Source organism: Corvus kubaryi, unplaced genomic scaffold, assembly GCF_017639235.1.
Source record: "Corvus kubaryi isolate FWS band 111438036 unplaced genomic scaffold, C.kubaryi_AGA036_p1.0 124, whole genome shotgun sequence".
Classification (NCBI taxonomy): Eukaryota; Metazoa; Chordata; class Aves; order Passeriformes; family Corvidae; genus Corvus; species Corvus kubaryi.
The window spans coordinates 1,662,709-1,677,225 of NW_024580659.1; the positions used below are offsets into that span (position 1 = coordinate 1,662,709).

At 39.9% G+C, this 14,517-nt stretch overlaps 1 protein-coding gene across 2 annotated transcripts in view; it reads right to left on the minus strand.

Moving 5' to 3' along the window:
- PRKCD (protein kinase C delta) overlaps positions 1 to 14,517 on the minus strand; it is a 60,629-nt gene that overhangs the window by 25,626 nt on the left and 20,486 nt on the right. For both annotated transcript variants that reach the window (XM_042019057.1, XM_042019049.1), the window contains exon 2: positions 83 to 217. In XM_042019057.1, the coding sequence (XP_041874991.1) occupies positions 83 to 197 (115 nt within the window). In that variant the 5' untranslated portion in view covers positions 198 to 217. The remainder of the gene's footprint in view (positions 1 to 82; positions 218 to 14,517) is intronic.

A 14,517-nucleotide genomic window follows, 5' to 3' on the forward strand; every position in this document is an offset into this window, starting at 1 on the left:
CTCATTGCCATTCACAGATTAAGAAGGATTACAGTATTTCTCAAGAACTTATTCAGGAAAGCATCCCCATTTGTAACCTCACCTGTAGCCAAAGCTTCCTTCATCTTGATAGCACAGAAAGGCTGTAGTTGTTCTCCTTGGTTCTGCACAGGTCCCAGCTCAAATGAGTTGAAAGATATCCGTAAAAAGGGGGCCATTGCTCACGAAGATACACAACCTACGTGGAAAGAAAGAAATAAAAACCACAGAGTAAAAAACCTGATCTGAGACTTCTAAGAAAGCAACACCTCTCTCAGCAGCCATCAGAGCTCCTGTTGAAGCTATGGTCACAAGGCTTCTATTCCAGTATTGCTTTCAAGTGGCAGCTCACAAATCCTAGGAAGTATCCAGAGCTAGCGATCCAACCTGTGAACCTCTGTACCTGCACATCCCAAGCACAGAGAAGAGGGACAGGCAGAAAAAGCTCCAGAACTACCGCACCACCTGCTTTAAAGTGTCAGGAATTACAAGAACTCAAAACACCTGTAATTTCTAAGTCAGCAAACAGGTGTTTCATTACAGTCTTCCCCCATTCTTAAGAGCTCCTGAATTTAGAGCAGATTTCAGTTTACAACTCACAGCACCTTCAGCAATGGAGTTTGTCCTGTATGTCAGTATTGTTTTGTGAAACAAAAAGGACTTGTTCAAAGCAAAAGAGAAAACAGGCACTTGATAGAAAAGCAATGCTAGTGCATTTGGAGAATGAGGGATGCAAGGAAGGAGGGATTAGGAGAAAAGAGATAAGGTAAAAGGAATTAGAAGAAAAGAGTTAACAAGGTAACAGGAAGAAATGGTGGAAAAAAATTAAGACTTGAAACTGGGCTGAGCGGGCCTTTTGACTGTAGATTGTCAACCAGCTCGGTCAAACAGCACTAGGAAGAACATTTCAAGCAATCCTGCACATGTTGGCATTTTTTTATGTAAAGACATCAACCTGAGAAACAATTAACATTCCTCTTCTATCTCATACAGTCATTTAGATAAAAGACTGAAATCAAGGCTCTTTGCAGCAAGACACCATACAGCTCCTGACAGCATCATTTACACATCTCCCACTCTCCCCATGTGGAGACCATTTTCAATAAACAGAAAAATTTTATGACTAACTTTTATGGAGCTAGCTTTTATTAATTGACTGTTTTCCCACTTTCTTTTCTGTAGAGTAAAACAAGAGTTAGAAAGCAAGTTTAGGATTATTGGTACCACTGTTTATCCCCCTGAAGAACTGAAAGCCATGACTATAATTCACATTCATGCAGTCACCCAGACTCATAATAAAGCCATAATCCTCCCACATTAATCCACTGCTTATTGCAGCTTGGGGCACCATTTGATGAGGAGGATGTTGAGGTGACCTCACAAAGAAAGAAAAATAGACAGCTTTTGTAAAAATTAACAAATACCATCTGACAGCTCACTTTCACAAATGCAACTTAAGCACAATGCTCATCAAGAGCTTTAATGAGGAACATATTTTAGCTGCTCAAGAGACCCTGTGCTCACTATGTTCAGAACTACACCCCAGTAATCAGCTACAGGACTTGCCAACACCAGATCACATATCATTACTACTCAACAAGGATGTAAAAGAAACCAGATTTCAGCCTTGTTCACCTCTGGGAAACAGCTCTAAGACTCAGTGAGGCCACAGGTAGAAACAGACTGGGTAGGTAGCTCCCACTGGAAGGTTTATTTAGCAGAATCACAGGAGAATTCTGCTGTAAGGGACAGCCCAGCTAGAAGTCACAATTTCCAGTAAGCCTGTGACTATATTAACAAAAAATTGGAAAGCACTGACAAAGCTAAACTAACAATTGCACTGATTTCACTCAGCCCATGTAACTCAAGCCAGTGTTAGTCCTGAGACAGAATACAAGGATTTACAATTTAGTACTTTAACTCCAAGTTATCAGATACACTAAACACAGGTACAGTGCATATGCATTTTGAATAATCCCATAATCTTTCTCGTTTCCGATGGCCAAATACATATACAATATGGAGGCCACATTTTCACCTCTGTTTCACAGTTTTGAATATGGTTATTGGCTGTAGTTTCATTGTGCTCAGCTTCAGAGCATCTCCAATGCTCGCTTCTCACTCAGAAATGCTACACACAAGCAATTCAGCAGTTAGGAGAAAACACCACTACCCCAGAGTTTTTGATGATGTTCTAAGTCCAAGGTCACAGTGGAAACCAGAAGAGAACTGCTTGCTTTTACATTTAACAACAGCTTAAAAAGAACCCCAACAAACTCAGCTGCTGCCTGTTCTTGCCAAGTTTCTCTACTCATACATTATGCTTTTTTCGCAGAAGCAGAGATCTTAAATGCCTGCATGCAAACTCTCACTGTATGTTGTAGACTATACTGTGACTGAAAGAGGTTAAGTGAGAAAGGAGGGCTTGGATTTGCTCCTCAAATACATTTTCTGATCCTTTCCTATGCTAAGATGTACTGTGAGATAGTTGACAAGTATCAGCTGCACTACTGTAAACAAAAACATACCCCACTAAAACTGTTTTTGGCAGTGAAACTCGGTGAAAGAGATGAATTTTAAATCAACAAAATCTCTCAAAATCCCTGCTGAGTACACTCATCCAACTCACAACTGAAAAGGAAAGCAGCACACAGGCTTTCCATGGTGCATTTTACACAAGAGTCCACCTCCAATCTGTGACTGTCACAGAAGTGACAGCACAAGAGTTGACTCTTGTTTTAAGGGATGTATCTGTCAAGAACTGAAACTGAAGCAGAACACCAGCTTTGAATTGAGGGAGATTTTACAGTCTACTCATATAATCTGCATTGCAGCTATGAAGTAATAAAGCCAAACTGTTCTCCCTAAAGGGCAAGACTTTATCCAAACCAAATGGTGGAAAAACTGAGATGCGAGCTCCAAGAATACTGCAAGTTTAAATGACAGGTTCAACATCTCAATCAAAGTCAAAATACAGTCTGAAAAAAACCCCCCAAAAATCTAAGGGAAAAATATTCCAGTAACATTACTCTACATGAAGTAGCTGGTGGTGGCCACAGTGGTTTAGAGCACACCACTGGATGCTGTGCTGCACAACCTTCATTTTGCCAAGGATCCCTGATCTTCTCTATTCCAAACTAAACCCATGTTCTATGTTATCTGGGACAGATTCTGCAAAATCCGCAATACTTTCCATGGAGCTTTAAAATTGAGAGGTTTTGATTGTTTAATATGGAAAGAAAATCAACCGTGTTATTATCAACTACAGAGAGGGGAAAAACTGGAAACATCTTCACATTGTCAAGTCAACAGCTGCCAGATGAACAAATGTTCAATTTTCACACTGATGTGTTTGTAACACATGGTTTTAAAGAAACCTTCAAAGCAAATTAAAACCTTAAATATTCCAAGGAGAATTTTATCAAGATTTGCTGGCACAAAATTCACATTAGATAAAAAATCTTCTCCACAGCGATTGAAGGGACAAAGGGTAAATTCTGCAGTTTCTCTCCTTCCAACAGTGCCCAGCTCTCAGGGACTGGTGGAGAAGGCAGTGCTTGCCAGGGTTCCTTTGTTGCTCTAATTCTGCCTTATTATAAACAGTGAGGACAAGCCAGCTCCAGCACAGCCCAGAAACAAAGACACAGTTGTAACTTTTACACAAAGCAGGAAGGCACATCAAAGCAGTGGATGATCTGGAGGAAAAGCAGTGGATCATCTGGAGGAAACACTGCCACTAGCTGACAACAGAGCACTGAAGAGACTAAAAACTAAGGGGCCCAAACAGAGCCAGGCTGTTCCATCACTGATAAGGACCATATATATCCATGAGAAATACAATTGAGAAAGCTCCCCTGCTGGTTTGTGCCTCTGATTTCCTTGTATTAGTCTGTGAAACATTTTGCAGATGGATGTAAAGCTGCAACACACCATGGCTTTTCCATGCTGTCTCACAGAACTGCTCTGGGTGGCATGAAGTGCCTGATTCCTGCTTAGCTCCTTGCTGAGACTGCTTCTAGGGCCACACAACTGGGAATCACCAACAGCACCACACACAGCTGACCAATTTGCATTCTTCCCTGAAAAGATGCAGCAGTAACTTTTTCTTCCTTAAGATGCAAAAATATAGATTCTTTCCAACTTGCAAGTACCTTTTTTACATAAGGATTTCCTGTCCTCTGTTCTGGCAACAGACAAGGAAGACAGCAACAAATTACTGCCCAACTTATTGCCCCCACAGCACTGCCAAAAATACAAACAAGGTTCTCTGTGGTCTTTGTGTACAGCCTGCAAAGGAGATTATGCTGCTTGCATGGCAATAATAAAGGAAAGCCTACAAACAGAGATGCTGGAAGAGCGATTAGCATCCTTCACCAGTGCAGACTGCGTGTTTTTATTGCTCCCATGTGTGACAGCCCACACTCCCTGCACTTGTATCCTTTCAGCTGATGATCCAAGAGAAAAAAACAGTACCTACGCTGCAGGACAACCCACTGAACCAAAGGAATGTGGTGCTAACCACTGTCTACACTGCACATCTATGATTAGTCTACAGAGACTTTTAGCAGGTTCTGTTGCAAGCCCTGGCCTTTATGTGATGTTCTGCAGTTCAATCTCAAAATGAAGTCAGTTTACAAGAGGCTTACTATATTTGCTGTTATGAACCTTGTCCAAAAGATACATAGCAGCAGCCTTCATCAGCTGGAATTCCCTAGGCACTACTGCTACCCAAGTAAACCCTGAAAAACATATAACCAATCTCAAATCACTTTACATCATGATGCTGAACACTCACAGCCACCAGAGATGGCAAAACCCCCCATTATCTGCAGGTGCTGCTCTGAAAGCTTAAAAATTGCTCTCCACAAAACAGGGCTAAACTGACATGTTGATGTAGGTCCCTGCAAAAAAAGAAGAGTTCTCCAAAAGTACTGCCCCTGCAGCAGCATCACTCGTGCTTTTATTTAGGTTTAGCTGTTAATGTACAACTATGTCCTATGAATGGTTTAATTTAGAAATGAGAATTGTGGGACTATACTCATGAAAGCAAAATATATGCATCCGGTGATACTTAAATAAATGCAGTTACGTTCAGAAAGTCAAGGATAAAAAGAACACTTCTAAAACAGCCCAACGAACTACAATTTCTATAGTAATATTTCTAAAACAGTGTATCTTCATAAAATGTTTTTAAATAATTGCACAAATTTATGAAAAGTAAGGAAAAACAACAAAAAAAATTTAAGTCACAATTCAATTTACTTCCTGTTAAACTTACTGCAAATTATTTTTCTTTCTGGTAGATAATTTCAAAATGACAGTTCCATACAATGAATTCTAGTGTAAATGATGCAAGTTCGGGGGTTTATTTTGTCTTTTTTTAAAATAGTACAAGTAGAGTGGCTCAGAGTCCTAAGCCTAGCTTGGAAAAAGTGTAGTTACCATTTCCTTCCCTTCCTCCCCCAAGTATTTTAGTCCAGATACTTCTGCTTTTGCTGGGTTAGGCCAAGTCCAGAAACAGAAACAATTACATAAAATCTCACTGTGTTGCAATAGTCTGAAGAAGAATCCATCCAGATAAGCCATGTAGCAAGAGGTGTTCCTTGGTTTCATCCCACTTGGCCAGGAGAACAGATTGTTTCCAAGTTTCCACACCTTTTTTGCATGCTCACCAGTCCCCAAACTGCCCAAATTTGTGTCTGCTGTCTAAATTGCTGGTATTTCCCCAGCACCCTTCAGGGCAAAAAGAATTACCGATGCTTTCCCTTATCATTACAACGAGAAACTTTTCAAAATATGAGCACCAGAAACATTTTTCTAAACAGGGAAACTCTTTCAATCTTGGCAGCACAAACTCCTGGAAGGTCAAGGGGGATGCAGATTGAGGGGGATGCAGGTTGGAGGCAAGCAGGAGGTAGAGCAGACCTGATGTTGTGAGCTTTTAGGAGGACACAAAGCCCAATTTATGTGAGCACAGGATAACATGATTAGCTCAGTAACAACAGTTGAGTGTTCTTAAAGTGGTTTCAAGTGTGCAGAGGATGAAAAATCTGGGTTTTACACTAAAAGATGAGTAAGTTGAGGAAATCCTGGACTCTAAAATAGGCAGCAGGCCAGGCTGTCACGCAGCATATGCTGCAAGATAAAAACAGCATTTTACACCGAAGGTCCTTTTTTTGGAAATAGAGAAAGAACATTTGGAGCAACAAAGTTGGCTTTTCCAATATTCCACAACCACTACTTGGTGGGGAGAAGGGGGAAGTACTGACAGCTATTTTTTCTTTAGAAGTGCATAAGAAATGGCCATTTAAATATTTTTTTTAAAGAGTCCCGAGTTCTCCTTCCTCTGTGAACACACAGGACTAAACATGAAAACACTACAGGCCACTGTTTGTCACCACTGCCAAAATCCAGCTTGAAACAAAAGTGCAAACGAACCCTCTTCATTAACTTCAAACCCAAATATCAGACATTAAAAACATGCAAGAGAAGAAGTGCTGCCTGAAGCCCAAAGACTTTAAAAATTATTTCTGATAGCACAAGCTGGTATCATTTGTTAAGTACAGCTGAAACAACATTTTGGAAGGATTAATACAAGGGGCTGGCTAGACACCCTTATGAAGCTCCAGGTGAATGAACAACTCATTAATATCAAATCATGCTATGAAATAGGAGCATGTCCAGAATATTTAGATAGGAGGCAAACCATGGCTTTCCTCTATGCAACACATAATTTAAGTCTCATTAGGAAGCTTTTTTTTTTTCTTTGACATGGGGAGTAAGTAGAGGCTGAGGTTTTTTCCTGCAATTAAGTAACACAATCCTTTCCACGTAAGAGATAAAACCCCCATAACATGGAAGGGATGAAGTTACACTTCTTCTCTACAATAATACAGCCTGTAGCCAAGCTCTATACCAGGTGTGGCTCTGTGTCACTGAAGAGGGCACTGAAGGAGCTGTGCCAAGTCTGAGCTCCTGATCAGCTCCCAGCTCCCACTTCCTCAACAATGGTCAAGAAATTGGGCAGTTTTTAGTCAGCACGACTGAATTGCAAAATGGCACATCAAGTTTATCATGTGAATACAAGTTCTCCAGAGGAAGCCAGACATTCTGCAAAAGGCTTCATAGACTTTTTTGTAACAACCAGTACATGAAGATAGCTGGGCTGCTCAGCTTTCAGAAGGACCAAACCAAAGCAAAACAGCCAAAGAAAATCCAGTGTACAGTAACTGTTTAGGTACCACTTGAATCAAGTGGACAGGGATCCACATTCAGGCACATTCCAGTAGCATATTCCTCCTCTAACAGAGAGGAGAGACACGCCAAGCCCATCCTGCAGTTCATTCTTGATGAGTACTTTCATCTAGGATCCATTATAACATCCAAGATTTTCTGGCCTTCCAGTGTCTAAGGGGGCTCCAAGACAGCTGGAGAGGGACTTTGGACAAGGGCCTGGAGGGACAGGACAAGGGGGAATGGCTTCCCACTGCCAGAGGATAGGGTTAGATTGGATATTAGAAAGGAATTCCTGGCTGTGAGGGTGATGAGACACTGGCACAGGGTGCCCAGAGAAGCTGTGGCTGCCCCAGGACAGGGCTTGGAGCACCCTGGGATAGTGGAAGGTGTCCCTGCCCATGGCAGGGGGTGGGACTGGATGGTGTCTAAGGTCCCTCCCAATCCAAACCCTTGCAGAACTCTATGATTTTCTGCTCAATTATAAGCTTCCTGGAAATTGAGATCTATTTCCCAGAAAGAATAATAGAAAATGCCAACAACATATTTTCAAACCAAACAGAAAACACTGCCTTTCTCTTCAAAACACTAAAGGGGTTTTATGTTTGGGTGGGGCTTCTTTTATATTTTCCACTGAATTCCCTTCACACTGAAGAGGCCAAATATCATAAAGACAGTACGTCAATTACAGTTTAAGAAAAAAAGAAATTTTTGTCTTATTTTAAATATACTGGGTTAATGTGTCTACATGAACCACAAAGAGGGAAAAAATGGAAATAAAGAAACTGGACATTCAAGAGAAATACAAAAAATGCCTTCTAAAACATTGCAATAAGAAAACAATTTTAGTTTGCTCTTTTGAAAACATCAGCAGATCATGCAGTCTAAGTGACTCTCAAAGAGCACAAGCCTCCAAGTCAGAAATTTATCCTACTGCCAGTACTTATGACCTAATCCTCCAAGTATCTGGAAAACTAGAATATTCATTAGCTGAGAGAACTGTATCATCATTCATACACGCTGGAAAGCTGCTGCTCAGATAACCTCATCAGAGGGAGCACAGTTCAGCCCATGGGTATGTGCTTGTGATCAAGGCTTTTAAACCAAAAGGGTGCAGGCGTTATGAACCAAAACTTTTGCTCATTAACTGTGTACAGAGTTGTAGCAATAGATCCAGTCCACCCCTCCTAGGGTTGTTTGGTTTTTTTGAGATGACCTTTAAGATCCTTTTCAACCCAAACCATTCTAAGTTTCTAAGATGGGCTGGATCTGCCTTTCTGAGCACGATGCTCCTCCTCTTGCTATTTCCTGGTACTCAGAGGCTGCTCAGGGTAGGTAGGAATCATCCTTTTATTATTTTTTTCTGCTCCTTTCATTACCAGGAATGTGAAGGCCAAAAATCACAAAAGAAATGTAAATAACCAATTTAAGTCAACTTAATCAAGACCTTTTCCTTTGGTTTATAAACTCAAAATTAACAGTTAAGCCATACATGCATCACTACCTGTGATCCTGTGAGCTCTCTTTTGCAATGAAGAGTCAAAATAAGCACAGCTCAGTGCCACTGAGGATGTACAGGGTGATGCTAAATCATCAATGGTCACAGGAGTTGATAAGGAGAGGAATTGGAAAGAAGCAAACATAACCAAAACTTATTTTTAATTAATACAGCATTGCTCCTGCTGTAATTTCAAGGTTCAGCCTTAGACTTGCAAAAAGAGATAAGAAAATGGAACCACAAATGATTTTTAACTGTCCCCTCTCCTCTGAACCACCTTCTGGAAGAAATGAGCATATAAAGCTCTACAGCAGACCTGGAATTCCCAAAAATACAGAGAACAGACACAGTTCATTAACAGCAAGTTGAATTTAAGCATAAAGGGATCTTAAGTGAAATTTGGGCTATTTAAAGGTAGCACAGAGGTTGCAGAACAAGCTGTAATGTAAACTCAGGGTGAGATGTACTATTTAATACGATTTTCGAGTCTCTCTTTTTTTAATCCTCCTGGTAAGAAGTTAACAGCAAACTTTTTTTTTTTTTTGGCCTTTTCCTGAATTTTGTGGTTTAAACATATAAATGCCACACTCTGATGGATCTAAACACTTATGATTTGTGTCTGCTAATAGTTGTATTGAGTGATTTTCCACTAAATGAATAAAAACAATTTTTGTACCCTCATGGGGCAAGAAAACCTTTAAGCATTGAAATGTCTGGGACACAACACAGTAAATGAGAAAGAAAAAGCTAAACAAAAATCCCTGGAGCTTCAGATAAGGCAGAACCTTGTTTGTGAAGACAACCATGTCTATACATGCTCAACCATTTTAGGTTTTGAGAGAGTAAGAAGCTGTGTGGACTGGGTGCTGTCAAGAACATCCTCTGGGCACCTTCCAGAAATGTTATTCCTACTGCTTGAAGGACTCACATTTCTGGAGGGTGCAAATCAAATTATTGAGTGTGTATTGCTTGCCATGGCTTTTTCCAGCTTCCACTCCAGTGCCCATCTGGAGCGGAAAAACTGGAGAATCACATAAAAATGAGTGTTTTGCTTTTCACATGCAAAACACTACACACACAGGGTGAAATACAAACCACATATCCAAGACCTTCACTTTGTAACACAGCAATTCAGCACCTGGTTTGTTACTTTATTGTGTCATTGCACTGATGAACACGTAGATAAACAAGACACAGACTTCACTACTTGTCTAAAAAAACACTTTCAGGAAGACATGTGCAACTTACTTGGCAGGGTATCTATAGATTATCCAAAAAGTAACTGAAGACAAAGTCTTTGATTACAGTTGTACTCTCATGGCCCAGTTGATCCACAGAAGCCACAGAGTGTCCAGTGATTTTCCAGACAAGCTTTCCTGGCTCATTATGGCCTATCACTTTCTCCATCGCTGAATGGATAAATGAGTTAAAGTCTTGGTCACTTTCCCTGCACCTTCCAATTATTTATGACTTTTTTTTTTGCTGTATATGTTTCTTCTGTTATAGAAGTGCTTCTTTACAACAACTTTTATAGCAACCTTCTGATAGAAATGACATGTCCTAAAGGTCTGCTTGTTTCCAAGCACAACATGGTACTGGAGGGGAGGTGACAGCAGGCTGGGGGGATTTTCTGTGAGATCATTCAGTTAAAAGGGATGGGGCATGGCTGCTACTGGCACAGAAAAACTCAGGAGGAAAACCAAACAGCTGTAAAGCCCCAAAGCTCCTGAAGCTATAGCACACACGGTGGGCACAATGCTCTTCCCAACCTTTCCAGTGTTTTAAAGGAGACAGGCAGGTCATGGAGTGAAGCCCACAGGAACCAGAATGCTCCCAGCAGTTCCAAATGCAAATGTTCCTGCATGGAAAGATTGCTTGTCCCCAGGCAGCTGAGTGGGAAATTCTCTTTCCACATGGTGTCATTTATTTGAGTAGACCTACCCTTAATGGTCTGCCCAGTCCTGCCTCCAGATCTTTCCTCTGTGAATTAGTGCTATCCACACTGCCTTGATTCTTTCCCTTCTCCAATGCCAAGAGGCTCTTCCATGCTGTTTACTACGCAGCTTGCTCAATCACAGCTTGGTTAATTATAATTACCCTGGCATTTTGTATATCTGAAACACCTTCACTTCCACGCAGCAGCAAATGAGCAAGTAGTTGGTGCTAGCCAGGAGTTCTCCTGGTGTTTATAAGAAACCCAGCACAAATTAGCACAAAAAGATTCCTTTCTGCCTTGTGGTTTACAGCACTCAGCACTCCCCAGGCCACAGGATGCTGGCTTTTCCCCACAGGTCTGGATATTTGCTTCCGCTACAGCACTAAGTACATAAATCCTGTGCTAAATGATGTTTTTTTCCATATTAGCAATTACTCCTGAACCCACAGACATTTAGTGACCAGGACTGAGAAGCAATTCACACAATTAAGAAGAGGTAAATAGATGCCCATAACCCACTTCTTACAAAAAGTTAGTCCACATCTTGGATAATTTGAGAGTCCCCAGTACTGAGTAAACAGAAGTTAAATCAACTTTGGCCCAAGGAAATTTCAACTTTGTGGGAAAGAGCTGCAGACAGCTACATTTCCAGTCCTTAACAGACAACCCCATTCTGCCTCTGTGGGACTATTAGAAAATTAAAATATTTATTCAGACCTGAAAAACTGCTATATTGAAATATACTTGCTTGTATTTTGAAAATGTTTCATTAAAAAGGGGTTTGGTAAAAAAAAAAAAAAAAAATTGATCCTCCTGTGATATATCTCCTTGTCCAAGATGCGGTTCTCCAAGCAGAGCATTAACATTTTCTTAACTGCTCTAAAACTAAACCCACCTCTGAAAACGAAGTTATGAAACCTATTTCTGACAGAAAATCAGCACTTAAAATTCATCTGAGGAGATGTCAAAGGAGAAAAGAACCTCACGATTCTCTTGCAGCTGTCAGCACCCTCAGTTCACCTAAGACGTGCACTGAGAAACTGTAGCAGGTGAGATGTGCAAATATGCATCACACGCATAAAGATCGGATATCCTGAGGAAGGAGAATAATTTTCATAATTATCTCCTCTCATTAACATTTTGTTCCACCGAAGCAGTAGAGACTTTTTTAGTTTTAAAAAGTTCTGAGGAAAATATTGCATAAAGCAACCTTGATTTCCAACATATACTGATTGACTATATTAAAATCTGATATAATCTTGACTACCAAATATATACAAACACTTAGAGCAGCTCCCTCACCAAAAGGCAAAATTGAACTTCCGTATCTTGTGTAAGTGAAACTGAGGAAACAGTTTTCAGTGTTACTGGAAATACTGGAAATAGTGTATGTTATCCAGTATTTGCTCAGTGGTAGAACTATTTCCCTTATTTTGTTAGGATTACATATGATAGTCGGGTATAAAAAAAAAGGTATTTTAAGTAACAACTTACACATCTCAAGTAAATGATACAAAACTATTCAAGCTGCTTTCGTTTTCTTTTCCAGAGGAAGAGTTAAAAAGGAAAATGGAGAATAAACCCTGTGTTGCTGATTTCAGACATTACCCACAAAAACTATGCAGAGACCTCCAGAAACCTCCAGGCATCTGCCCTACCATTACTTATAGGGTAAAAGAGCACCTAGAAAATGTAACAAGAGCTTCCCAGAGAAGAAATAGGAAAAAAGTGGTGAAGATAGATTCTTTCCTGTTACTGCAAGTAACATTTTTCTAGTAATAGCATTAATTTACAGTGGATGATGGACAGGCAGAAGACACCATCTGGCATAAGAGAATGAAGACAAATTGAAAATGGTTCCTTTTTAAAAAAATGGTGCTAATCATATTCTTATCAACTCACCTTAATACATGGAATTGATCTCACAGCAAACTGGTTTTGTACATTGACCTCTTCCAAAATTCTTAAAACTAGCTCCGAGGCTCAGTGCAGCGTAGCTAAACATCAGAATACTTCTACAAATCAGGGCATTAGGAGTTACAGAGTTTAAATCCCTGGTTATTCTGGACTTTGTTAAAGTTTCCCCATGTTGATACCTCTGAAAGACTCAGATGTAACAAGTAACAAATACTTCAAGTATTTAGTGCTGTTCTGGAGCAATGAAATAGTGTAGGAACTGCCCAAGAAATAGATTCTTCACCCTCCCTGAAAGTAGATCTGAGTAGTTTTCAAGTTTTACTTTGAACCTTTGAACATAAAATCAAAATAGAAGCACTTTAAGCATTTATCTGTAGTACTGCATAACACAAAAGCATTTTAGGAGACTTAAACAGTAGTGGGATAGAGTTGTTTCCATTGTTTGTAACTAAATTCCAACACCATGTTAAATTGTAGGACAAACAAGTACAATGAACTGGCTACAGAAAACACTGTTCAGTTTGGCTTTTCTTGTCAGTAAATATTTTGTGGCTCTTGCTTAATTCAGAATAAACTTTCAGTATGCTCCACAATGGAAACATCAATTTCTGTTCTCCAAACAGAGAATGGTTAGAATCTCTAAACAATTTGCAGTAACAACTTTAAAAGAGACAGTTTGAACTTTTCCAGCATCTCCTACACAAAGAAACAGCTATTCCAGGCACTTGTATGGAGTTCAGTGGAACACAGTATTACATTTAAGATCTTGGCATGAGAGAGTCAAAAGATCAAGGTTCGGGTTTGTGACCTACTCACTGCTGACCTCCCTTCCTCTGTTCCCTTTTCCTATCACCACCTACCTACTCAAAAATGAAGATGCACAAATGGTTATTGACAGGCTTGGCTACTTAGTAGGAATACCTCACCATAGCTAAAGATTATCATCTAAAGCCTTCAAAGTCAGAGTTTTACCATTTCTTTCAAAAACACTCAACAGAAAGAGTCAATGTTATACTTTCAGCAAGGTGTCAGGGTGGCCAGTTACAGGCTCCTAACAGTAATTCAACACACCTCTGAGGCAATGAGTTACTTGGATTTACATTCAGAACTTTTCTTCGTGTCCCCTACAACAAAGGGAATTAAGAGTATTTCTGTAATTTTGGAAAGATGCATTACGCATGCAGGGTAATTAATTTGTTTCCATGAGCAGACAGGGACAAGGCTTTTAGGACTGATTCTTCCTTGATATGAGTAATTCATATGGAAACTCCCAACTTCCGTGCCTACTCATAAAGCCAGGAGCAAGAGTGCTGAGTAAGGATACAGCTCAGAATTGCACATTAATAATCTGCCATTACAAACACTCATTAAAGCATTACAGTTATTAAAGCTCCCTTTCAACGTCCTTTTTTAAATCTGAAATAAATTCACCAAACTTAGTATCCAAAGGGCATCTCAAGCAGTTTGTAAACTGTCCAGCCACCTTTGAGATATATCTTCATAAAATTACAGTACTTTTTTTTCCAAAAATTTTTCCTTTCAAGGGCCTTGCAACAAGTGGGATGTTTGAATCAACCACAAGGACAATTTGTTGAAGAGCAGAAGGGCAGATGAGCGTAACTGCATTTTAATTTGGGATAAAAAGACTACAGGCCTGGCTTGATGCAGATATCAGTAGCACCTTAAATGCCAAGTTCTCAGTTGACATCCTACACAGTGTTAAGGGAAACTGATTTATCCTACAAAACTGTCATCCTGAAAAACCCCAAGCATCCCCTATAATAAATAATGATAAGTAAACCACACTGAATACAAGGAATGATGGAGAATGGAAAAACCCAGGGAAGTGAGAAAAGAGAACTTAAAATAGAAAGACTCAATTTATTCCATCCTATTCTCTTCCTGGTTTATTAAC